This window comes from Nicotiana tabacum, chromosome 5 (genome assembly GCF_000715075.1).
Source record: "Nicotiana tabacum cultivar K326 chromosome 5, ASM71507v2, whole genome shotgun sequence".
Lineage (NCBI taxonomy): Eukaryota > Viridiplantae > Streptophyta > Magnoliopsida > Solanales > Solanaceae > Nicotiana > Nicotiana tabacum.
Window position 1 is genome coordinate 98,135,403 of NC_134084.1, and position 24,876 is coordinate 98,160,278.

Consider the following 24,876-nt stretch of genomic DNA (forward strand, 5'->3'; position numbering starts at 1 on the left):
GATTTTATAACGGCGGGGCCAAAAAATACCCAACTATTAACAAAGGGCAAAAGTATTCCTAAGCGGATAGTATATGGGCAGTTTTGGCTCTTTTCGGTTTCTCTTTTGGTCTACATATTCATAGGAGTATGATAACATTTTAGAGAAGTTGAATTTTATAAACCACTATAGTTTAGAGTCTAATAACTATAATTTACCTACCATTTGTAGTATCAACCATAACCAAGGCAAATTACAAAGGTGTATACAAATGATACAATTTATATCAATTGTATACATGGGTACATACAAAGAATACAACATGTATCGACTGTATTTGTTCGCGCAACAAATACAACTAAGGCGAAATATAGAAAAATAAAATATTCTTGTTGAGGTTTGAACTCAAAACCTTTGCAGAAGAGTGGTGAGTCAATACAAGCTGTGGTTGTAGAGTATTGTACATTAAGTTGTATTGTTTGTACAGTTAGTAAGTTAGTTATTACTGTAGGTAGTCAGTTAGTTTTATAAGTAGCTGTTTGTCAATATATACTCGTTGTATAGATACAGTTTTAGCTTAGAAGAAAAAAGATAATGGAGATATTCCTTTTCTCTCTCAAATTCCCTCTCTGAAACACCTCTCGTCTTCTTCCTGAAACATCCTCAATGCTGAAGCTTCCAGCTATGAATGCTATCATGGTATCAGAGCCGCATCGTGAATCTCCAGCCATTGAATATCTTCAATTCTCTTCAATTTTTGGCATTGAATCATCTCTCTAGCACTGAGTCCAAAACTAGGATTCTGAAATTTGAACTAATTTATTGTAAATCAGATCAATTGTACAACAGTTCTGAGCTTATCTACAATCTCCATGGCAATTGGCGAGGAAACAAGTATCACACTAGTTGGACTAACCACTAGAATTTCTGACGAGACAGCTTCTCCCCTTCGAGGCAAGGTCTTCCCTACAATTGATCATAACCATCATCTATACCTACAACTAACTGACACTCCAAGTAGCGCCTTAATCTCTCTTCAGTTAACTGGATCTGAGAACTATGCTATTTGGAGCATATCTATGAGAATTGGACTGTTAGGTAAAAGCAAACTAAGTTTTGTTGATGGTAGATTTCCTAAGTCTAGGTTTGAACCTGAGTTATATGATCAATGGGAGAAGGTAAACGATGTAGTTTTGTCTTGGATCATGAATGCTATAAGACCAGGAGTATTAAGCAGTATAGTGTATGCCTCAAATTCTCACAAGGTATGGGAGGATTTGAAAGAAAGGTTTGATAAAGTGAATGGTGCTAGGGTATAATACTTGCATAAAGAAATTACTCACTTACTCAAGGCACAATAACTGTTTCAGACTATCTTTCTAAAATCAAGGACCTTTGGGATGAGTTTGATGCTATAATGCCCTGTCCTAGTTGCCAATGTCTTGAGTCAAGGAAATATCTCGAGCACTTTGAGTATCAAAGGTTAATGCAGTTTTTAACCGGTTTGACTGAGTCATACAACCAAGCAAGGAGTCAGATCACAATGATGTATCCTACTCCATTTGTAAACAAGGCATACTCCATGATCATAGATCAAAAGAGCCAAATAAACTTGGCTAATTTCATATAAACCTCACAGGTCATTGAGGCAATAGAAAGCACTGCCTTGTTCAGTAATAAGGGGGAAACTATGATGGTTCTAACTTCAAACTTGGACCAAAAAGAAACATACATGTGTATGAGTACTATCATCTGAAAGGTCATACTAAGGAAAATTATTATAAACTAGTTGGATATCCACTAGACTTCAAGCCTAAAAAAGAGTAGGAGCAACTAGAACTGGTAACTCCTATGCAAATCAAGCTGGCTGGATGACACTTATTACAGGAGATGTAACGCGTGGAGCAAATGATCCTGAAACTTGGGCAACACTCACCTGTTAGGGGAGGTTTCACCTCTATGACGTTACTAGCAGGTCAGCAACAAGCTCCCTCAACCTTCTTCACACCAGAGCAGTATCAGCAGATCATTCAAATTCTCAGCAATGGATCAGATGAAGGACCCTCAACCAGGTCAACAACTGCAGGTACAGAAACAGATCATGTGTCTATCTATAGTGATAGAGAATGGATTGTGGATACAGGTGCTTCTAATCACATGACCTTTAGCTTACAAATATTGAGGGCATACAAATTAGTACCAAAATCAGACAGGAATAATGTGCATTTACCTACAGGAGGGGTAACATCAATTATACACACAGGATTGGATTCTGTTTTTAAGAGCCAATTCATATCTAATGTGTTGTATATACCTGAGTTTAAGTCCAATCTTCTCTTAGTATCCAAACTCATTAAAGAACTGAAATGCTTGGTATTGTTCTTTCCTGACTTTTGCATCTTCCAGGATCTCTTCAATAGACAAGTGAAGGGGATTGGTAGGGAGAAATATGGACTATATGTGTTACAGGAAAAGCAAGTGAAAGCCTCATGTCAGGACTCCAAACAACAAGTGAATAACACAGGTTCTACAAATAAGACTAACTACTCCTACATGTATGTTGTATCAGATTCTAGTAGCTTGTGGCATAAGAGGTTAGGGCATGCTCCATTATAAGTAATAAAGAAATATGAGTTGCTTAGACACTTGAAATCTGATTCTCAACAACATTGTATTGTATGTCCTCTTGTAAAACAAACAAGATTGCCTTTTCAGTTGAGTAATACTGTGTCTACTTCTGCTTTTGATTTACTACATTGTGATATTTGGGGTCCCTACATAGTCCCAACATATGATGGCAAAAAAAATTTTGTCACAATTTTGGATGACCACACTAGATTTACCTGGATTTTTCTTTTGCATTCGAAGTCTGATACTATAGTAGCGCTTAAGGAATTCTTTGCTAAAGTCAAAAATATGTTCAGTACTTCTGTTAAGATACTCAGAATAGATAATGGCAATGAGTTCTTTAGCACTGACTTCAAGGAATTCCTATCTTCTCTTGGAGTTGAACATCAAAGTACATGTGTTTATACTCCACAACATAATGGAATAGCAGAAAGGAAACACAGAACTATCCTTGAAATAGCCAGAGCATTAAGGTTCCAAGCAGGTATTCCTCTCAGATTTTGGGGTGAATGTGTCAACAATGTTTTCTATCTTCTGAATAGGCTACCATCAAGAGTCATCAACTTCAAATCTCCATTTGAGATGCTTTATTTGCATGCTCCTTCTCTAAGTCACCTGAGAGTATTTGGATGCCTGTGCTATGCAGTTGTCCCTAAATACATGGATAAGTTTACCTCTAGAGCCATCCCAGCAGTACTTGTGGGTTACTCTTCCGCCTAAAAGGGATACAGACTATATGATCTTCAGAACAAAACTCTCTTAGTAAGCAGAAATGTGGTGTTCAAAGAGGATGTTTTTCCCTTCAAACGTCTGAAGTCTGCAGGTACTCCTATATTTCCAGTTCTGGACTTGTTATCATCTGATGATTCTAGTACAGAGGTGTCTCCAACTCTCACACATCATTCCACTCCTATGAATGATCCAACTGAGGGGAAGGTTTCATCATCTCCTCAGATTCCTGAGCAAGCTCATGCAAAGATTCTCTCCTCATCTTCTCAGATTCCTGCACAATCTAATGCAGAAGTTCTCTCACAATCAGCTGCAAACATCAATTCTTTAATTGAACCATCCACTTCTATGGAGCTCAAAAGATCTGGCAGACCAAGTAGACCTCCATTATGGATGCAGGATTATGTTACCAAATCAGTGGGCAACTCCTGCACATATCCTATTTCCTCCTATGTTACCTACTCACATCTGAAACCACTTTATCAACACATGCTGGCTCTTCACTCAACAGTAACTGAGCCCAAGACCTTCAAAGAGGCTATGTTTGACCCTAAATGGGTACATGCAATAAAGCAGGAAGTTGCAGCACTTGAAGACAATAACACTTGGACTATTGTAGACTTTCCTCCTGGCAAGACTCGCATGGATGCAAATGGATTTTTAAAATCAAATACAAAGCTTCAGGAGAGGTTGAAAGATACAAATCCATACTAGTGGCCAAAGGGTACAGCCAGAGAGAGAGCCTTGATTACACTGAGATCTTTTCTCCTGTGGCTAAGATGGTGACTGTGAGGTCCATCATTGTACTGGCTGCTGCTAAACACTGGTTAATCTACCAAATGAATGTTCACAATGCATTCCTCAATGGTGATCTTCTTGAAGAAGTGTACATGCATATTACTGAAGGATTTTGTAGACAGAGGGAGACAAAGAAGGTCTGCAAATTACACAAATCATTGTATGGCCTTAAGTAGGCCCCAAGGTAATGGAACTTAAAACTCACTGAAACCCTTGTGAAGATGGGATTCAAGCAGAGTCATTTTGACTATTATTTGATCACTAAACAAACAAATGATGACATTGTGATTGTCCTAGTCTATGTAGATGATTTACTCATCACTGGCACCAATTCTAAGCAGCTAAATAAGACAAGAAGAGATCTGCAAACTAGCTTCAAAATGAAAGATCTTGGTGAATTGAAGTTCTTTCTGGAAATTGAGTTTGCCAGGTCTAAGGAAGGCATAGTGATGAATTAGAGAAAGTATGTCATGGAATTGATCTCTGAATTTGGTCTTGGCGGAGTAGGAACTCCACTTTAAATGAATCAGAAACTAACTACAATAGAGTATGACAACTGGATGAATGTCAATCCTGAGGATAAGATATTAAAAGATCCTAGTAGCTTTCAAAGTTTAGTTGGAAGACTTCTATATCTCACCATGACCACCAGACCTGACCTATCCTTTGCAATGCAAGTTCTTAGTCAATTCATGCACTGTCCAAAGGTGTCACATATGGAAGCTACCCTTAGAGTGGTGAGATACATCAAAGCTGAACCTGGACTTGGCCTACTTATGCCTGCTGATAGCCCAAATAAGCTTACTGTCTATTGTGACTCTGACTGGGGTGCCTGTCTACAGACAAGAAGGTCAGTTACTTGCTACATTGTCAAGTTTAGGAATGCACTTGTATCATGGAAGTCTAAGAAACAAGACACTATTTCAAAGAGCTATGCAGAAGCTGAGTTTAGAAGTACGAGCACATGTGCAACTAAAGTGACCTGGTTAATAGGGCTGTTTGAAGAGCTTGGTGTGAAGCTAAAGTTACCTATTGATCTTATGTGTGACAGCAAGGCAGCCATTCAGATTGTTGCAAACCCAATTTTTTATGAGAGGGCTAAACATATAGGCATAGACTGCCATTTTGTAAGGGAAAAAATCATGCAAGGGGTGATGAGAACTGAACATGTTTCTACCAAAGAGCAACTAGCTAATTTGTTAACCAAAAGCTTGGGTAAGGTGCAACATAACTATCTACTGGAGAAACTTGGGCTGAAGAACCTGTTCAAGCCATCAGCTTGACGGGGAGTGTAGAAGAGTGGTGAGTTAATAAAAGCTGTGGATGTAGAGTATTGTACATTAAGTTGTATTATTTGCACAGTTAGTGAGTTAGTTAGACGGTTATTACTATAGGTAGTCGGTTAGTTTTATAAGTAGGTGTTTGTCTATATATACTCATTGTACAGATACAGTTTTAGCTTAGAAGAAGAGGATAATAGAGATATTCATTTTCTCTCTCGAATTCCCTCTCTGAAAATCCTCTCGTCTTCTTCCCCAAACATCCTCACTGCTGAAGCTTCCAGCTCTGGATGCTATCAACCTTCACTAGCTAGGTGCGCTCTAAAGAACTGAGCTATGAGAGCTTGTTGCTCTCTTATTTCAGTTCAAAATAATTAATCTTTGATTTCATAGATTTGCTATAAAATTTAAATATAGCTACGAATGATAAATTTATTAAAAGTATAGCTACGAATGATAAATATAGTATAAATATTTGATGTGTCGCGTAATTTTCCGTTTAGGGAACGCACGGAGGGTTATGAGATTATTTTTGTTTTCCTTCATTCAGTTTAGGAAAGAAAATGAAAAGGTGGCCGTAATTGAGGGATACCAAATCTATATGATAATCTAAACATTCTTTTATAGAAAAAAGAATCCAAAAGTGGGAAAACCCCAAAAATCAAAAGTATAAAACGGCAAAGCCATATTAAGTTACTTTGCTACACATGGAAAATCCATTATTTCCTCTCCATATATATTTCCCTTCCAAATAAGGAAGTATTAATTCCTCTCCCTCATTAGACATTCCCCACCCCAACAATACAACCTAATTAACCATATATATATAAGAGATGAATTAGTTCACACTGGCAATCAACATTCATTGTATTTGTATTATTGTATAAGAAAACTGAGAGGCTTTATTGCTTTTCTTCCTTAGAAAGGAAAAGAGAGAAGAAAGGAGAGGAAAATGGGGAGAGGGAAAATAGAGATGAAAAAGATTGAAAACGTAAGTAGTAGGCAAATCACTTTTTTTCAAACGGCGGGCAGGGCTGTTCAAGAAAGCTGAGGATTTGTCTATTCTTTGTGATGCTCAAGTGGGTGTTTTTGTTTTCTCCAGCACTGACAAGCTTTATCAGTTTGCTAGTTCCAAGTCCAGGTATACATATCTAACAAACCTTCGTGTTCTAGACTTATTCTTTCTTTCTTTTTTTCCTTTCACTTTCTTCCTCTTTTTGTTGTTGGTTGGATCTTTTGTTATTCATCTTTTCGTGCATGGAAATGATTTGTTTTCTCGTTTTGGGGAAGGGTGAAAGAGGCTGGGAAAGGGAAAGGGGAAAATGGTGTGATGATATAAATTTTGATAACCGTGGTGTCAGGCTAGTTTGCGTATACCTCGATTAGTTCCATTGGAAATCTGGTACCTCCCATTAATATAGCTATCGTATTACATTGTCCACCAATGATTAGACAGATAAAAAATAATGACTAACTCAATGTTTTTATCTCGACTGGAATTAGAACCTGATATATAGACATAAAAGTAAATACCAGTTCTATTAGTGAAAGGCAGCGGGCAATCGACTTAACTGGAAAAAAAATCCTAAATGGCATTAAGGATGGCTTACTAGTCATCAAACTACTTTAATTTATACCCTGATAGGAAGTCACTTTTGTTAGGGAACACTTTACTTCTTTATGTGGGACTTTTCAGTGCGAATTTAAATTTAGTCAGACCTCAATATAGATACTGAACATAAAATGTGAAACCAAAAAAAAGAACAAATTCTATTTACATGTATTTTCATTATTATTGAGATTATATTCTATATTTATACACATTAGTATATACACTGCTGAGTCAGCATAACATTAGTTAGGTTCCAGCTGTCAGCTTAGTTAGTTTAGTTGTATTCTTTGTTGCTTATGTGTATAAAGAAGACAATACTCAGTAATAGATAATTCGAGTTTCTTTTTCCCAATCAGAGACTCCCCACTACTCATTTCTCTCTCTCTTCGAAATACACATTCTAGAATGTTCTGAACCCTCCATTGAAGGAGGAGTAGAGCTCACTCAAAGCTCATAATCTTGACATGGTACCAGAGCGAAGGTCTTCTTCATCGATCACGCTGTTGAATCTAATTTCTCTTCTTCTGTTTTCAATCACAGAGTAATCTAGGGTTTTTCTTTCACAAACAAACAATTTGGGGAAAAGTTCTGAATAGACATATCCACCAACAATTGTCAGTGAGTAAAGGTTTATGAGCTTAATTCCGGCTAGGCGAGCAGTAATCCAACTGATTCAATATTCTCATGGCGGTTCCGTACCAAACCGACGAAGCGACGACAACAGAGACCATGCAAACGGTAATTGATACAACTAGTCCACTCTAATCTGACATTCCGGGTTCTACCTTAGTACCTGTTCCTTTTGATGGAGTTGGCTATCGCTCCTAGAGAAGAGGAGTGTTAAGGTCCCTCTTAGTGAAAAATAAGCTAGGTTTTATGAATGGAGAGTGTGTGAGGCCTGATGTGACCTCTCCACAGTTTTGTCAGTGGGAGAGGTGTGATGACATGGTTACTTCATGGATTCTAAACTCTTTAGCGAAGGACATTGCAGACAGCGTTGAGTATGTAAATAATTCTGCTGAATTGCAGAAGGAATTGGAGGATCGACATGATCAGATGAATGGAGCTAAGTTGTATCAAATCTAGAAGGAGATTAACGATTTGAGTCAAGGAGTGCTTGACATCACATGTTATTATACAAAAATGAAGAAACTCTAGGAAGAGTTAAACATATTCAGTGCTAAAACTCACCGTAGCTCACCATAGTAGTGTGTGTACTTGTGGAGCAAAGGATAACATGCACAATGTAGAGCAGGATAGAAGACGCATACAGTTTCTAATGGGACTCAACGAGGTTTGCACATTTGTTTGGGGAAGCATTCTTATGATGAACCCATTGCCTTCTATGGCACATGCATTTGCTTTACTGATACAGGAGGAGAAGCAGAGAGAATTCAAGCCTAGAAATCAATTGAATTTTGATTCCTCTGCGTTGAATGTCAATGTAGGGGGAAGAACCTTTAAGACAAATTACTCACCTGGTGGGAATCAGACTTCAAACAACATGCCTAGACCATTTTGTGACCACTACAAATGACTAGGACATACCAAATACAGATGCTACAAGCTGCATGGATACCCTCAAGGCTTTGGCACACAGCAGTATAATCAGAATTCACAAGGGTATAACAATAGTAACAACAACATGAGGTCCAACAACGGGAAGAGCACTGTGGCAAATGCAGTTGCAAATGTGCTGGGAATGTCATTAGACATGTTGTCAACTAAAGTAGTTGAACTAGAACATCAGGGAGACAATCAGAACATGAGCCTTTTAAAGGAACAATATGGATAAATTCTCAATTTACTGCAGCATTTTCAAGTTGGAAGTGGAGGAGAAGGCACTTTAAGTGTTTCTGGTGGAGCTTCTGTGAATTTTGCAGGTATGATTGCTTGCACTTTTTCCATTGATTTTGATAATCCATCATGCAAATATTTCAATGCAAAAGCTGACTCATGGATATTAGATTCAGGAGCTTCACATCATATGACTTTCAATTAAACTCACCTACAAAATATTATAAATCTACCATATCCCTTGCTTGTTAAATTGCGAAATGGTTACAAAGTTAAAGTAACCCAAATAGGAGATGTACATCTAGCCCCCAAAATCATCTTACATAAAGTCCTGTTTATACCATCCTTCAAGTTTAATCTAGTCTCCATTAGTTCATTAGCAGTGCATCTCAAATGTGTTGCTTTATTTTCTGATACTTCCTGTCTACTGCAGGCCCCTTCACTGAAGAAACCTCTGGAGATTGGTAAGATGTATGATGGACTTTACTTTCTATGTTCTCAATGTCCCAAGAAAGGTAGTCTCATTTCTGTTTCAAAGTGTGCACTTCCTTGCTTGTCCAGTCATGCTATTGATATGAATGCAGGACATTGTCTATCCCATTCCCACCGCCCTACTGTAAATAATTTCATTTACAATAATAAAGACAGTGCTTCTACTCTGCTTTCTTCTACCTCTCTCAAAAACAGTGTGGATCTTCTGTGGCATTATAGACTTGGTCATGTACCATTCAATAAAATGAAAGGCATTCCTACTATACATGCATCTTTCTCTCCTAGATAACCATTTATTTGTTCCATTTGTCCCATGGCCAGACACTCTAGACTCATTTTCCCTCAAAAATAACCAGTACTACAAAAATCTTTGAACTTCTTCATGTTGACATGTGAGGACCCTATCATGTAGCAACACACAATAATTTCAAGTATTCATCACCTTAGTGGATTACTACAATAGGTCAACTTGGACACATCTTCTAAGCTATAAAAGCAATGCTCTTCAAATCATAAAAACTTTTGTAACTATGGTAGAGAACCAATTCAAAACCAATGTTCAGTGTGTAAGGACAGATAATGGCCTAGAATTCACTAGCAATGAAGCTTCTTCTTTCTTTCGATCAAAAGGTATAAATCACCATAAAACATGTTCTTATACACCCAAACAAAATGGGGTGATGGAAAGAAAACACATATACCTTCTTGAAGTTGCCAGGGCACTTCTTTTTCAGTCCAAATTACTACTAATATATTGGGGAGAGTGTGTCCTTACAACAACCTTTCTAATCAATAGGCTACCAACAGTTCATCTAAAGAATAAATGTCCTTTTGAATTCTTGTATGACAAGAAACTAACCTACTCCCACTTGAGAAGCTTTGGTTGTTTGTGTTATCCTATTGTGCCCAAACCCTTCAGGGAAAATTTTGAACCAAGGGCCACTCCACATGTATTTGTAGGTTATCCATTTGGGACAAAAGGTTACAAAGTACAAAGTCTAGCCAGTAAGAAAATCTTTGTCTCCAGAGATGTCTTATTTCATAAAGCCATTTTCACTTTTACTTCAGATGTACAAAATCTACCCTCATACTTTCCTACATCTTCTTCTACAGATCACCTACCTGATTACATTATTATTTCTCCTACAACTTCTACCACTGATCAAGGGGACACAAATCAGTTCACCCTTTCTTCCTCCAGCACCACAACTAATCTACCTGATATGTCACATATTTATCCTTCTAGTACATCTCCTTCCTCTGAATCACAAACTCACACCGATCACTTCCATCTTCCTACATTACCTTCAACCACTCAGCCTTATCCTTCTTCCATAGAACCTTTAGCCCAAAGAAGATCTGGTAGAGAATCAAGACTCCCATCTCACTTATATGATTATGTATGTAATCTACCCAATTTGAAATGTAATTCCATTTTTTCCCTCCATGCTTTGTTTTCACAAAATAACCATATTACTCCTGATGGCTCGCACTCTAATAGTCAGCATGTTGAAGAAATATTTGTCATAATAGAGAGCCAACTTCATATGAAGAGGCAGCCATGTATCCTGCTTGGCAGAGTGCCATGACTCAAGAGTTTGAGGCCTTATATGCCAATAATACTTGGGACTTAGTCCCTTTGCCAAACGGTAAACATACCATTAGTTGTAGGTGGGTGTACAAGGTAAAACACAAAGCAGATGGTATAGAAAGGTACAAAGCCCGACTAGTTGTGAAGGGGTACACACAACAAGCTAGAATAGATTACACTGAAACGTTTTCTCCTCTGGTCAAGATGACCATTGTCAGATCCTTAATTGCCATTGCAGCTAAGAAGAGATGGCAAATTTACCAATTAGATGTAAATAATATTTTTCTTCATGGAGATCTGCCTGAGGAAGTCTACATGAAAGCTCCACCAGGGCTTGAGCTGAAGTCCCCAAACTTGGTCTGCAAGCTGAACAAGTCCCTCTATGGGCTAAAACAAGCCAATAGACAGTGGTATGATAAATTGACTGAGGCTTTGTACACAAGCGGCTACACACATTCCATGCATGATTATTCCCTGTTCTTTAAGAAGCAAGGTTCTTCAACTGTTTTTGTAGCAGTTTATGTTGATGATGTTCTCCTCATAGGGACTGATTTAGAAGAAATTAGTTAGCTCAAAGCTTTCCTATATGATAGATTCAAAATAAAAGATTTGGGACAACTGCATTATTTTCTAGGACTAGAGGTCCTTTACAAGGAAGATGGTATTATTATCTCACAGAGAAAATTTGTTCTGGACCTTCTGAAAGAATATGATTGCTTGCACTCAACCAACCTGACCTCTCCTCTTGATCCTACTATGAAACTGAAGGCTAAAGAGGGCTCTCCTTTATTTGATCCTATTTTCTACAGAAGATTGGTTGGGAAGTTGAATTTTCTTATAAACACTAGATTGGATATACCCTATGAGGTCCAACATTTGAGTCAGTTTATGCAAGACCCTAAGGAACCTCATCTACATGCAGCTTATCACATGTTGAGGTACCTCAAGAAGGATCCTACATTGGGCCTGTACTTCAGCAATGCATCTAGTCTTTCCATCACGGCTTACTGTGATTCTGACTGGGCAGCTTACCCTGATTCAGGAGGTTTATGTCTGGTTACATTATCCTTCTAGGAGGTAGTCCTGTGAGCTGGTAGTCCAAGAAACAGGAAACTATTTCCTTGTCCTCAACAGAAGCAGATTACAGAGCACTTAGGAAGATGGTAGGCGAGCTAGTATGGCTATAGGTTGTTTGAAAAGCTCACTGTTCCTGTCTCCTTGACCATACATGTACATTGTGATAGCCAGTCTGCTATACACATTGCGAGGAATCATGTGTTCCATGAACGAACAAAACACATTGAAGTGGATTGCCATTTTGTGCGCACCAAGCTTCAGGAGGGCCTCATTTCCTTGCATCATATTGGCACTACAGAGCAACTGCAGATGTTCTCACTAAAGCACTTACTGGGGTAAAGCATTCCTCTGTTCTTGGCAAGCTGGCTGTGATTACCTCACCTCCAACTTGAGGGGTAGTATTGAGATTATATTCTATATTTATACATACTTGTATATACACTGCTGACTTAGCATAGCATTAGTTAAGTTCTAGTTGTCAGCTTAGTTAGTTTAATTGTATTTTTTGTTGCTTATGTGTGTAACGAGGACAATACTCAGTAATAGATAATTCTAGTTTGTTTTTCCCAATCAGAGACTCCTCACTGCTCATTTCTCTCGCTCTCTCTTCGAAATACATATTCTAGAATGTTCTGAATCCTCCATTGAAGGAGGAGTAGAACTCACTCAGAGCTCATAATCTTGACAATTATAACTCGATTGACTTGTCGCGATTGATATTGCTCACATGTCAGACATGCTTAGAGAGATAACCTACATAGTTGGTCATATGGTATGGGGCTAAGTTACCGGTCAATGGTCAATAGATTAAAATTTGCTAGTACATATGTGCTAGTAGTATATATTTTTCCGTTTCCAATTATTGGTTGTGTAACTTGATTTATTTAGATTTGTTGGAATTGTAAGATTAAAAAGAAAAAAAGATGTTGCATATTTTGGTAAAATTTTGAATGCGAGATACTTTCCTATTTATTTAAATTATTAAACATGGTACCATGGATTATTTTTTTAATTTGCTCTGTGATTCTTTTAAAGAAGTCTTTAAGTTTTTTGGGTAGTGTGTTAGTGAAAATAAATTCTTCGTATAGATCAGTTACGAAGAAAATAAAGAATAACGTGTAAAGTACATCCATTAGCAAAGGGACGTATTAGTACCGTAACCAATAGCCCCGAAACTATTTCTAAAAGAATAGCATCGGGTATGATCTAAGGATCACTCATAGTTACGAATATGGAAAGAATCAACTAATTCCAGATTATACGGGATTTGCCATCAATACGCCATCAGTTACGATTCAATTATGTAAAATACAATAAATGATAGTAACGAGCAGGAGTTGAACAAGACAATCAATTACTAATAGGATTACTATTTAAATCTATATTCCGTACTTTATATCACCATTTGAAAACCATTCACTTATTCTCAGAATATAGTATGAAGATCGCTTTGTGTTCTATTATCTTATCTGGCAATTAAATATTTTGCTTAAGCAGAAGAAGATCTACTCACATCAATAAGATTTCTTTTTCCTTTTATCTCTCTATTATTTATATTATTCATTTTCATTTTCATATTATTTATATTTGAAAAAGCGAGTCAAATCGGTTGTCAGTGCCATAAATACAAAATTAATTAGTTTGACCTTAAAAATTATTTTTGGTTAAACAGTTTGGTTTTGCTGCCGAGATTGTAACAGTCGTTCACTTTTTTCCTTATATTCTTCTTATTTCGATACAAACAAATTATGTCTGAAACTAATCAAAGCAGCCAACAGGAAAGTAGTCGTGAGGTGACACTAGGAAATACACTTGTGCAGTCTCCACATCAATCTCAAGACAATTCACCGGTAAGATTTGCTAATCGGAGAGGAGCAATCAGGCTTACAAGATGAGTTGAAAAACTACATTGCTCAACCAAACACTTACCTCAATCCACAGGCCACTCACTGCTCAATTACCGCTTTTTTTCTAGTTTTCATCTTCGAATCACTCGTATCTAGTCATAATTAACTTAATAACATTAATTATCGCTAAAGAAATCAATTTCAATACATAATTATAAGTTTTTCAGCATTTTTCCCAAAAAATCAAAAATCGACCCCGGGCCCGCTTAGTCAAAACTCGAGATTCGGACCAAAATCCATTCACCCATTCACTCCCGAGCCAAAATATGTAATTAGTTTCGGAATCCGACCCCAAATCGAGGTCTAAATTCCCAAATTTTGCAAAACCCCCAATTCTCCCAAAACCCCTGATTTTCTATCCTTAAGAACAAGATTTAGGACTAGAAATTCAATGGGTGATGATGGAAATTGAAGAAAACGAGTTAAAGACACAAACCTATGATTTGGTGTTGAATTTCCTCTTCAAAAATCGCCCAAGGTTGAGTTCTAGTGAAGAAGATATGAAATTTGTGAAGAAATCTCATTTTTGAAGTCTGTTTTAAAACACTAGATAGGTCTTCATCGCGTTCGCGAGAGACCTGTCGCGATCGCGAAGCTATGACCTTATTGGCCTACGCGTTCGCGAGCCAAGTGTCACGTTTGCGTAGAAGGTTACTGACCCCTCCCCCAGGTCCCATGTTCTTCGCATTCGCGATAAACTGGTCGCGTTCGCGAAGGGTAAAGCCCCCGCTGCTCCGCGTTCGCGACCAGTCCTTTGCGTTCGTGAAGAGGAAATTCCCCCTGCCCCCATTTTACCTTTCGCATTCGCGACGCTACCTACGCGAACGCGAAGAAGGGCATATCAGAACAGTTGCTGCAACACAATACTAGATTTTTCTAAGTCTAAAACATCCCGTAGCCTATCCGAAACTCACTCGAGCCCTCAGGGCTCCAAACCAAACATGCACACAAGTCTTAAAATATCATACAGACTTGCTCGCGCGATCAAATTACCAAAATAACACCCAGAACTACGAATTTAGCACCAAATTGCATCAAATTTTCAAGAAAGTTTTAAAACTTCTATTTTCTCAATCAAAGGTCCGAATCACGTCAAATCAGTCCCGTTTCTCACCAAATTTCACAGATAAGGTATAAATATCATAACAGACATGTACCGGGCTCCGAAATTAAAATACAGACCCGATACCAACAAGATTAAATATTAACCAAATTCTTAAAACCATTATAATTTCAGTCTTACAATTTTCATCAAAAATTCATTTCTCGGGCTAGGTACCTCGGAATTCGATTCCGGGCATACGCCCAGATTCTATGTTTTACTACGGACCCACCGGGACCGTCAAAATACAGGGTTCCGGGCCCGTTTACTCAAAACGTTGACCAAAGTCAACAAAAATCAACTTTTTAGGCCAAAAATTATTATTTCATCAATTTTCCCCATAAAAAGCTTTTCGGAAACACGTCCGGACTGCGCACGCAAATCAAGAAAAGGTAGGATGAGGTTTTAAAGGCTTCGGAACACAAAATCGAGTTCTAAAACATAAGATGAGCTTTTGGTTCATCACAATAATTCTCTTGCATCTGATTTACCACTAGCTCAGAAATACTTTTGATCTCGATTTTCTCTATACCCAGATCTTTGACGAGTTCCGTCAACTTCAGCTTCGTTGTCGGCTTCATTGTTAATAATATGATAACATTTGATATACTTCTAATTACTTCAAAGGTGCACTTAATACTATTCCCAAATTAGATCCATCGCTATATAGGGTCTAAGTCCCAAGATTAGCCCCGGAATTGATATGCGCTTCCTTTTTAGCCTCGACAAGTATGCCCGAGCTAAAATTAGTTATGAAATCCGATAATACTTGAGACTTTATAGCAGTATGTGGTTGATAAATGATATCATATGCACTAAGTTCAACTGCTCATTTAGCTAATCTTCCCGACAATTTATGTTTGCGCTAAATATTACGACATAGAAAGGTCGTAACGACAACGATTTGATGACATTGAAAATAAGATCTTAATTTTCTTGATGACATTATTAATGCCAAAGCCAATTTCTCCAAATGAGGGTACCTGATTTCAGTCTCTAATAACGCTTTACTAATATAGTAGGTTGGAGATTGCATACATTTATCCTCTTTAACTAGAACTACACTTACATAAACTTCTGATACATCTGGATATAATTTTTCCAAATATTGCTATCCTTCCCGTTAGTCTTTGTAATTTTTTCTTGTGAGTACATCCAAAATTCCTTCGATAGCTTTAGTTTGAGCTTGATTGACTTCAATGCCCCTATTAGAAACAACTAAAATCCAAACTCTACATGAAGAAACATCAAATGCATATTTCCCGGGCTTTAGTTTTATGTTGTATCTTCGAAGAATTGCGAAGGTTTCCCTTAAATGCTCGAGATGATCTTCTGCTTGGACTATCTTGACTAACATGTCGTCAATGTATACTTTCATTATTTTTCCTAAATATTATTTGAACATTTTGGTCACTTGAAACTCCAGCATTTTTCAGCCTAAATGGCATGACCTTGTAACAGTAAGTCCCCTTATCTAGTAAAAAGAAAAAATTTCCTCATTTTTCGAGTCATTTTAATTTGATTATACCAGAAATACGCATCTAAAAATTCAAGAGCTCATGTCCAGTAGTAGAATCGATTAACCGATCAATATGCGGTAAAGGAAAAGAATCTTTGGCACAATATTTATTCAAATATGTTTAGAACCACAACCGTATTGGCTAACCAATCAGGGTATTTAATAGATCCGATTTTCAAGAGTTCACTTACCTGTTCTTCTCTTACTTAATTTTGAAAAGACCTTTGTTTCCTCTCCTTTTGCTTAACGGGAGTGTGCAAAGGATTAACATTAAAGAAATTTAAGGCATGCTTTATTAAAATCTGTATAATATACACATACTCTCCACTTACCATTCTTCTTTGGAACCAATATCGTGTTGGCTAACCAATCAGGGTATTTAACTTCTCGAATAGATTCGATTTCCAAGAGTTTACTTACCTCTTCTTCTATCACTTAATTTTGAAAAGACCATTGTTTCCTCTTATTTTTCTTAACAGGAATGTGCAAAGAGTCCTCATTGAGCTTGTGAGTCATCATTTCCGATGGAATACCAATCATATCTGAGTGTGACCAAGCAAAATAATCAGAGTTAACTCGTAAGAACTTAATTAACTTAATTTTTTTCTGGGCTAAGATTTGATCTGATATTGAACTTTTCTTTTAGGCCAATTGACGAACATGATAACAACTTCTAACTCCTCCGATTTTATTTTTATCATATCATTTTTCTCAGGTTCTGTGATTACATCCAGTTTCCTGTATGTACTTGCATTAGCCTCTGTAACTGATTCTATGACTGCTGATGAGTTACTCACCTCTATAACTTGATGCTTTAATTGCTATTTATCATCTTCAGTTTTAGCTAACTCATTAACAATAGCTACCGAGTTTATCTCCCGAGCTGCACGTTGATCGCCCTTGATTTGTCTTATTCCCCACATTGAAGGAAACTTGATAACCTGGTGTAATATGATAGTACCGCATCCATTTCGTGAATACATGACCTGCCTAAAATTATATTATATGCCATATCAGCTACCACCACTTGGAATGTAGTATATTTTACAACTCCTGCAAAAGTTGATAACGTGATTTCCGCATTCTTTATCATGCTTGAGTTATTGAACCAGGATTAAAAAACGGAGCCTTTAGAATAATTTGATCTGCTACTTGCATGTCCTTGATTAATAGTAGTTGTATGATATTTATTGAACGTCCTATATCAATTAAAACTCTTTCCATATTTGTATCAGAAACATATAAAGTAATTATCAATGCATCATTGTGTAGTATAAGTAAACCATCAGTGTATTTGTCATCGAAAGTTACGCTCTCACTGGTTAAAGTTTACCGTGTGCATTTCTCACGTGTTATAGACACTTTAGCAAGTTTCTTTGCCGCTGTATATGTTGCTCCATTAATATCCTCAACCCCCCCTCCAATCCCCGGTTATGATATTTACTGTCCTTTTTGGTGATGGAGGCCTTAGGTGGTTCCTCAATTTTCCTGTTTTTCATGTAAACTTGCTTATCTTTCTCACTGAACAATTCAATAAGATAATCCTTCTTCAAAAGATAATCAACCTCTCGCAGTAAAAGTGTGCAATCTACTGTTCTATGCTCATGATCGTTGTGGAATTCGCACTAGAATTTCTAACTCCATTTACTAGGATCCGACCTTATTTTCTTAAGCCATCGTACCTTATCTCCCATATCTCTTAATACCGGTATTAGCCCTGATGTACTCACGTTAAAGTTATAATCTCTTAATTTTGATCTGGAATTGTAGCCATTGCATTTTGTCATGTCTTGCTCTTTTCCAGCCCGTAAAGAAAAACTTGTATCTCTTTGCTCGAACCTTTGATTGGACCGTATAGGTTCTGATTTTTGTGTGTGATCCCGTCATGAAGGACCAATATAAGGTTCGTATTTATTTTTCGAATTCCTTCATTCAGACTCAATCTACTAGGAATCGACTCCGTTGAGTCTCCGTGCCTGTTTCTAATTTTCAATTGACTGCACCACATCCTCTTTTATTCGGAGCTTTGTACTGTACTGGTTGTAGACATCATTCCACGTAGTTGGTGGAATTCACGAAGACTTTCTTTTAACCTTCTTGCTGCATCTAAGCTCTCTTCATTTAAATTCCTTGCAAAAGCTATTGTTGCCCAGTTATCAGGTACGGGCGGTAATAGTATCCTCTCCCGTTGGAAGCGATCCACGAATTCTAAGTAATTAGTGTTTCCCCGATGTATCTTAAATATATCTTCAATACGTTTTCACTTTTTGTGCTCCCAAATATGCTTTGATAAAGGCATCTGCAAATTTAGCAAATGAATCAATTTAATTTTCGGGTAGCTATCGGTCGGTCAAAAACTGACCGAAGTCGGTCTTTTAAATATTTTATTTTTTAATTTTTTTTACAAAATCGACCAACTTCAGTCCGTTTTTTTGGCGCAAAATTGCGGAAAACTATTTTAGCGTCACGCGAAATGTATTTTTTAAGAAACCAACCGAAATCGGTCGGTTTCATATAAATAAAATAAAATTAAAATTCAGTCGATTTTGGTCGGCTATTTCATTCAGTCATTTTTTTTTAAAAAACTATCGACTTTGGTCTGTTATTTTCGCCAAAAATGCAATTAAAGAGTACAAATAAAATAAAAGAAAGTCTTAAACCAAAATGTACTAATGGTCTAGTGGTAGAATAGTATCCTGCTGTATAGATTCCAGTTCGATTTTCAGATGGTGCATTTTTTAATTGCATAACTAAAAATACCGACCGAAGTCGGTCAGAAAATACCGACCGAAGTCGGTCATTTTTTTGGTAAATTTTTTCTTTTTGGGTCGTTCGTAAAATTTAATTGACTGACCGAATTAAATCGGTCGAAAACCAGTCGGGTTTTCTAGTTTTCCGATCGATTTCGGTCGATATTTCTGGACGGTTTTAGGCAGTTTTCTAGTAGTGTAGAAGAGGGTACCATGTTAACGCCCATTTGGTGAAGACTTCTCCGAACTTCTTCATCTGCATTGGTTCAATCTCCTTCTTGGTCAAATTATGCCCCTTGACTTCTGTGGTTGAATGCAATCACATGATCTCATGGACAGAAGTTTTATCATATTTGGGTATATCTGGCATTTTGAATTTTTTTTATATTGGTAGTGGCGGTGCACTAGTTTTTCATTTTTGCTATGAATATTTATCCCTATTCACGCCTTTAATTACTAGCAGAACACCACGAATTTGCTTTATATGCTCTTTCTGTTCCTTGAGTTATTTCTGCAAGGTGTACCAGATCCTCCTGCTCTAGAACTATTAGAAACTTCCCTACTTCTGAAATTCTCAAAAGATTGAATTGGGAATTTCTGTTGCCATATTAATTTGCGGTTGTGGAGCTGGATTTCTAGCCGTTACATTACCTATCAAGGCTCTCAATGCTTCACCAATTTGTCGAGCAATGAAATCCTTCAATTCGTCATTTAGACCTAGCTACTCCTTATTCTGATTAGTAGATTTACTGTGAATTTTTCCGATTGACATGGAGAATTCGTAGGTAAGTTTCTTGGCGTCACATCTCGACTGCTTTCCTGTTGACTGATTTGGTTAATTCCAGACATAATTTGTTATAGAGTATTAAAAGGAATATAAATGAAAAAGATAAATGATTGTTAGACCCTACTAGAAAATGGTAGATTTCTGACGGCCAAAACGATCGGAATTCGGTCGGAAATCATGTATTTCCGATTAATTTCCGACCGAATTTGGTCGGTCGGAAAAAAGTTGGTCGGAAAATAATTTCCGATTGAATCTGTCGGTGATTTTCGACTAAAGTGGTCGCAAATTTCGAAAAGGTCAGACTACCAAATAATTCACCTTTCCAACTAAAGTGGTCGGAATTTACCGACTGAATCGGTCATAATAATACAAGGAAAATTAATAATTTAAAATTAAATTTTATTTATTTTCCGGTAGAATCCGTCGAAAACTGTTGAATATTAATTTTTTTTAAAAAATTTCCGACCGAATCTGTCGGAAATTAATAATTAAAAATTAAATTTTATTTAATTTCTGACGGAATCCGTCGAAAATTTCTGAATATTAATTTTTTTTAAAAAAAATTCTGACCGAATCAGTCGGAAATCTGACAATTTATTGTTAAATCTGGGGAGCTTTCCGACCGTTTCAGTCGGAATTTTGTACAAAACTGGGTAGAATTCTACCCAATTTCGAGCTACCCCACCTGTCAAACTATCACGAACAAAAAAATACCAACCAACAATCTAAACCAACGATACATTAATACAATAATACGAACCAACAATACACTAACACTATCTAAATTAACAATACATTAACAAATTCTAAACCAACAATGCCAACCATTAACACAACTTAAATCAACAATACCAACATTTAAACCTAACTATTTTGGGCATAAAAACAACAAATAGCAGCCCATATTTAAGTTTGAAAGCAATACATAAAGTTGTAAATAAACTAATATTAATAAACCATAAATAATTATGAAAAACATAACTATTATGTAGATAAACTAATATTAATAAACCATAAATAATTATGAAGATAGAATTTTAAATATGTGTCTGGCGCACGCGTTTCCACCCAGTGTTCTTTTGTACCATCCTTTTTCTTTTTCTTATGCCAACATCTACGGTGGCAGTCGAACCATGTATTTTTACCTTCATGTTTCAAAGTAAATGCTTTAGTGTCTTCCATACAACAAGGGCAAGCTAACTTTCCAGCAGTCTGTCACGACCCGAATTTTCCACCCTCGGAAGTCATGATAGCGCCTACTAATGGGAGCTAGGCAAGCCAAACCTTAATTACTTGCTACACTTTCATTTTTTTTTTGCTTCCTTTTAACAAACACAAGTCGATAATATAATAAAAGCGGAATTTTAAATAAATAAGTGGAAGTCAACAACTATATATCTTAAGGCTACGTCTATTACAACTTTTAAAATCTCAAATACCCCAAAACCTGGTGTCACATACTGTCTAAGAGTTACTACATACAAGGTCTGAAAAAAATATAATACACTGTTTCTGAACAAAAGGAAATGAAACAGGAAATAGAGACAGAGGGAGACGCCAGGGCCTGCGGACGCCTACAAGTCTATCTTGGGTCTCCAGGTGGACTGAAGGAAGCACTCCAACTACTGTCCGAAAACTGCTCCTGGATCTGCACACAATGCAGAGTGTAGTATCAACATAACCGACCCCATGTGCTGGTAAGTGTCTAGCCTAACCTCGGCGAAGTAGTGACGAGGCTAGGACCAGACTACCAAATAAACCTGTGCAGTTCATATATATATATATACAGCAAAAAAGAAATACAGAAATAACCAGTCAGCGTGGGAGGGGGGAAACATGCTGTGGGGGAGATATTAGCTTCGAATATAAAGGCATCAAGTAAGGAAAGAAACAACATAACTAGAATATCAACAAGGAAGCAGAAATCAATAATTTGCACGGCATCACCCTTCGTGCTTTTACACTCAGCCTCACCAAAGAAGTTATATAATAAAAATGTGCACGACATCACCCTTCGTGCTTTTACTCTCGTCCTCACCAAAATAATCATATAATCAAAATGTGCACGGCATCACCCTTCGTGCTTTTACTCTCTTTCCTCACTATATAATCAATAGATTCAGCACGGAATGGTACGTCGTGCGGCATGGCATTACCCTTCGTGCTTTACACTCTTTTCTTCCAATAACAAACAATGCACGGCATCACCCTTCGTGCTTTAACACTCTTCCTCACCCAAACAACAATCACAAGAAAAGGGGCAAGGGAATAAACAAAATAGTAATAGAGATCCCGGCAAGGGAACAACAATTAAACAATTAAATCTCGGCAAGGGAACAACTAAACAATTAATCCCGGCAAGGGAACAATAAATAAATCCACAATAGCCCGGCAAGGATGACAACATAATGATCTCATCTCTTTCTCAATTTTTACTTCACAATTCACTTCATAACTCGAGCCAATGCTCTAGAGGTTCGATTATCACTTATACTTTCACAATTTATTTCACAACTCGAGCCAATGCTCCTCAATGTTCATAGGTCACAATTCTTTCCACAAACTTTATACAACGATTAGAAATCTTCACCAAGGCATGAATAATACAGCGAAATGATGAAAATCACAATATAAGACTCACGATCATGTTTGACACCAACGTATAGAAACTTGTCACCATGCCTATACGTCGTACTCGACAAGAAGCAAATAGCAAATATGATACAACTCCTAATCTCTCAAGCTAAGGTTAGACAAAACACTTACCTCGATGCCTCGAACACAACTCAAGTTTCAATTATAGCTTTACCCCTTGATTTAACTACCAATTCGCTCGTATCTAGCCACAAGTTACTTAATTACATCAATAAATGCTAAATGAATCAATTCTAATGCATGAAAATAGGTTTTATAAAGATTTTCCCAAAAAGTCAAAAATTGACCCCGGACCCACTTTGTCCAAACCCGAAATTCGGACCTAAACCCGATTACGCATTCCCCCACGAGCTCAAATATGTAATTTGTTTTGAAATCAGACCCCAAATCAAGGTCCAAATCCCCATTTTTTTGAAAAACCTAGGTCCTACCCAAAACACTCAATTTCCTCCATCAAAATAATTGATTTAAAGTTGAAATCATATTAAAAGATGCTAATGATTGTAGAAAACTAGTTAAAAATGACTTACAATTGATTTGGAGAAGAAATGTTGTTTGAAAAATCGCCTCTTATGTTTTTGGGGTTTTGAAAAATGAAAATAACTGGAAATCCCGTCTATTTATACCCCTCTCAGACCCTCTCCACGGACCGCATAAAAGGACTGCGGCCGCGGAGCTCCACCGTGGACCGCATAAAACGGAATGTGACCGTGGAGCTCCACCGCGGACTGCAAGAAAACGAGCGCGGCCGCGGAGGCTTGACCTTGCTCATCGCGAACCGCACAAACCCCACCGCGATCACGGAGTCCCCACCGCGGCCGCGAAGTTTCCACCGCGGACCGCGAGACTTGACTTCAAAGACCTGTAACTTCTCTGAATCTGCAACTTTTTCCTAAGTTCAAAACTTGCCGAAACACATCTGAAACACACTCAAGCCCTCGGGGCTCCTAACCAAACACACGTACTAACTCAACAACGTCATAAGAACTTATCCGTGCGATCAAATCGCCAAAATAACCTCAATAACAATGAATCAAACCTCAAAATCAAGAACTTTTTTCTCAGCTTCATCAAGTATCAAATTTAGCAATTTAGGTCCGAATTACGTCAAACGACGCCCGTTTTCAACCAAACTTTACAGAAATAACTTAAACCATATATAAGACCTATACCGGGCGCCGGAACCAAAATACGGGCCCGATACCATCTATTTCTAATCAAATTTCATTTCAAATTTCTTTAAAAAATTTCAGAAAATAATTTTCTTTAAAAAATTCATTTCTCGGGCTCGGGACCTCGGAATTCGATTCCGAGCATACGCCCAAGTCCCATATTTTCCTATGGACCCTCTGGGACCGTTAAATCACGGATCCGAGTCCGTTTTCCTAAAATGTTGACTGAAGTCAAATTTATTCATTTTACAGTCAAAATTTATCATTTTTCACAAAATTTCATATTTAAGCTTTTCGGCTACGCTCCTGGACTATGCACGCAAATTGAGGTGACTCTAAATGAGGTTTTCAAGGCCTCAGAACATGGAAGTTTCATTTTAAAACAAGTGATAAAGGTCATCACATTCTCCACCTCTAGAACAACCATTCGTCCTCGAACGGACAGAAGAAGGAAGTACCTGAGTCGGTGAAAAGATAGGCATAACGGCTCCGCATATCGGACTCAGACTCCCAGGTCGATGCCTCAGGAGGCTCACCTCTCCACTAAACACGAACAGAAGGAAAACCCTTCGATCTCAACTGACGAATCTACCGGTCTAGAATAGCTACCGGCTCCTCCTCATAAGACAAGTCCTTGTCCAACTGGACAGTACTGAAATCTAACACGTGAGATGGATCGCCGTGATATTTCTGAAGCAGGGACACATGAAACACTGGATGCACGACTGATAAGCTCGGCGGCAATGCAAGTCTATAAGTCACCTCTCCCACTCGATCAAGAATCTCAAATGGACCAATGAACCTAGAGCTAAGCTTGCCCTTCTTCCCGAATCTCATCACGCCCTTCATAGGCGACACTCGGAATAATACCCGCTCTCCAACCATAAAAGCCACATCTCGAACCTTGCGGTCGGCATAACTCTTTTTCCTGGACTGAGCTGTACGTAGTCTATCCTGAATAATCCTGACCTTGTCCAAGGCCTCCCGAACCAGATCCGTAC

At 37.6% G+C, this 24,876-nt stretch overlaps 3 protein-coding genes and 1 pseudogene across 3 annotated transcripts; all 4 read left to right on the forward strand.

Moving 5' to 3' along the window:
• The first annotated feature begins 851 nt into the window (after positions 1 to 851).
• Positions 852 to 1,609, forward strand: LOC142180875 (uncharacterized). The gene is made up of 2 exons (XM_075252977.1): positions 852 to 1,244; positions 1,370 to 1,609. Exons 1-2 carry the CDS (start codon positions 852 to 854, stop codon positions 1,607 to 1,609), a joined length of 633 nt encoding a protein of 210 aa, XP_075109078.1.
• Positions 1,610 to 1,938: 329 nt separating this feature from the next.
• Positions 1,939 to 4,050, forward strand: LOC142180876 (uncharacterized). The gene is made up of 3 exons (XM_075252978.1): positions 1,939 to 2,573; positions 2,904 to 3,091; positions 3,431 to 4,050. The coding sequence occupies exons 1-3, from the start codon at positions 1,939 to 1,941 to the stop codon at positions 4,048 to 4,050; spliced, it is 1,443 nt and encodes a 480-aa protein (XP_075109079.1).
• A 605-nt stretch (positions 4,051 to 4,655) lies between these two features.
• Positions 4,656 to 5,417, forward strand: LOC142180877 (secreted RxLR effector protein 161-like). The gene has a single exon (XM_075252979.1). It carries the CDS (start codon positions 4,656 to 4,658, stop codon positions 5,415 to 5,417), a length of 762 nt encoding a protein of 253 aa, XP_075109080.1.
• A 949-nt stretch (positions 5,418 to 6,366) lies between these two features.
• LOC107800293 (MADS-box transcription factor 23-like) overlaps positions 6,367 to 24,876 on the forward strand; it is a 55,387-nt pseudogene continuing 36,877 nt past the window's right edge.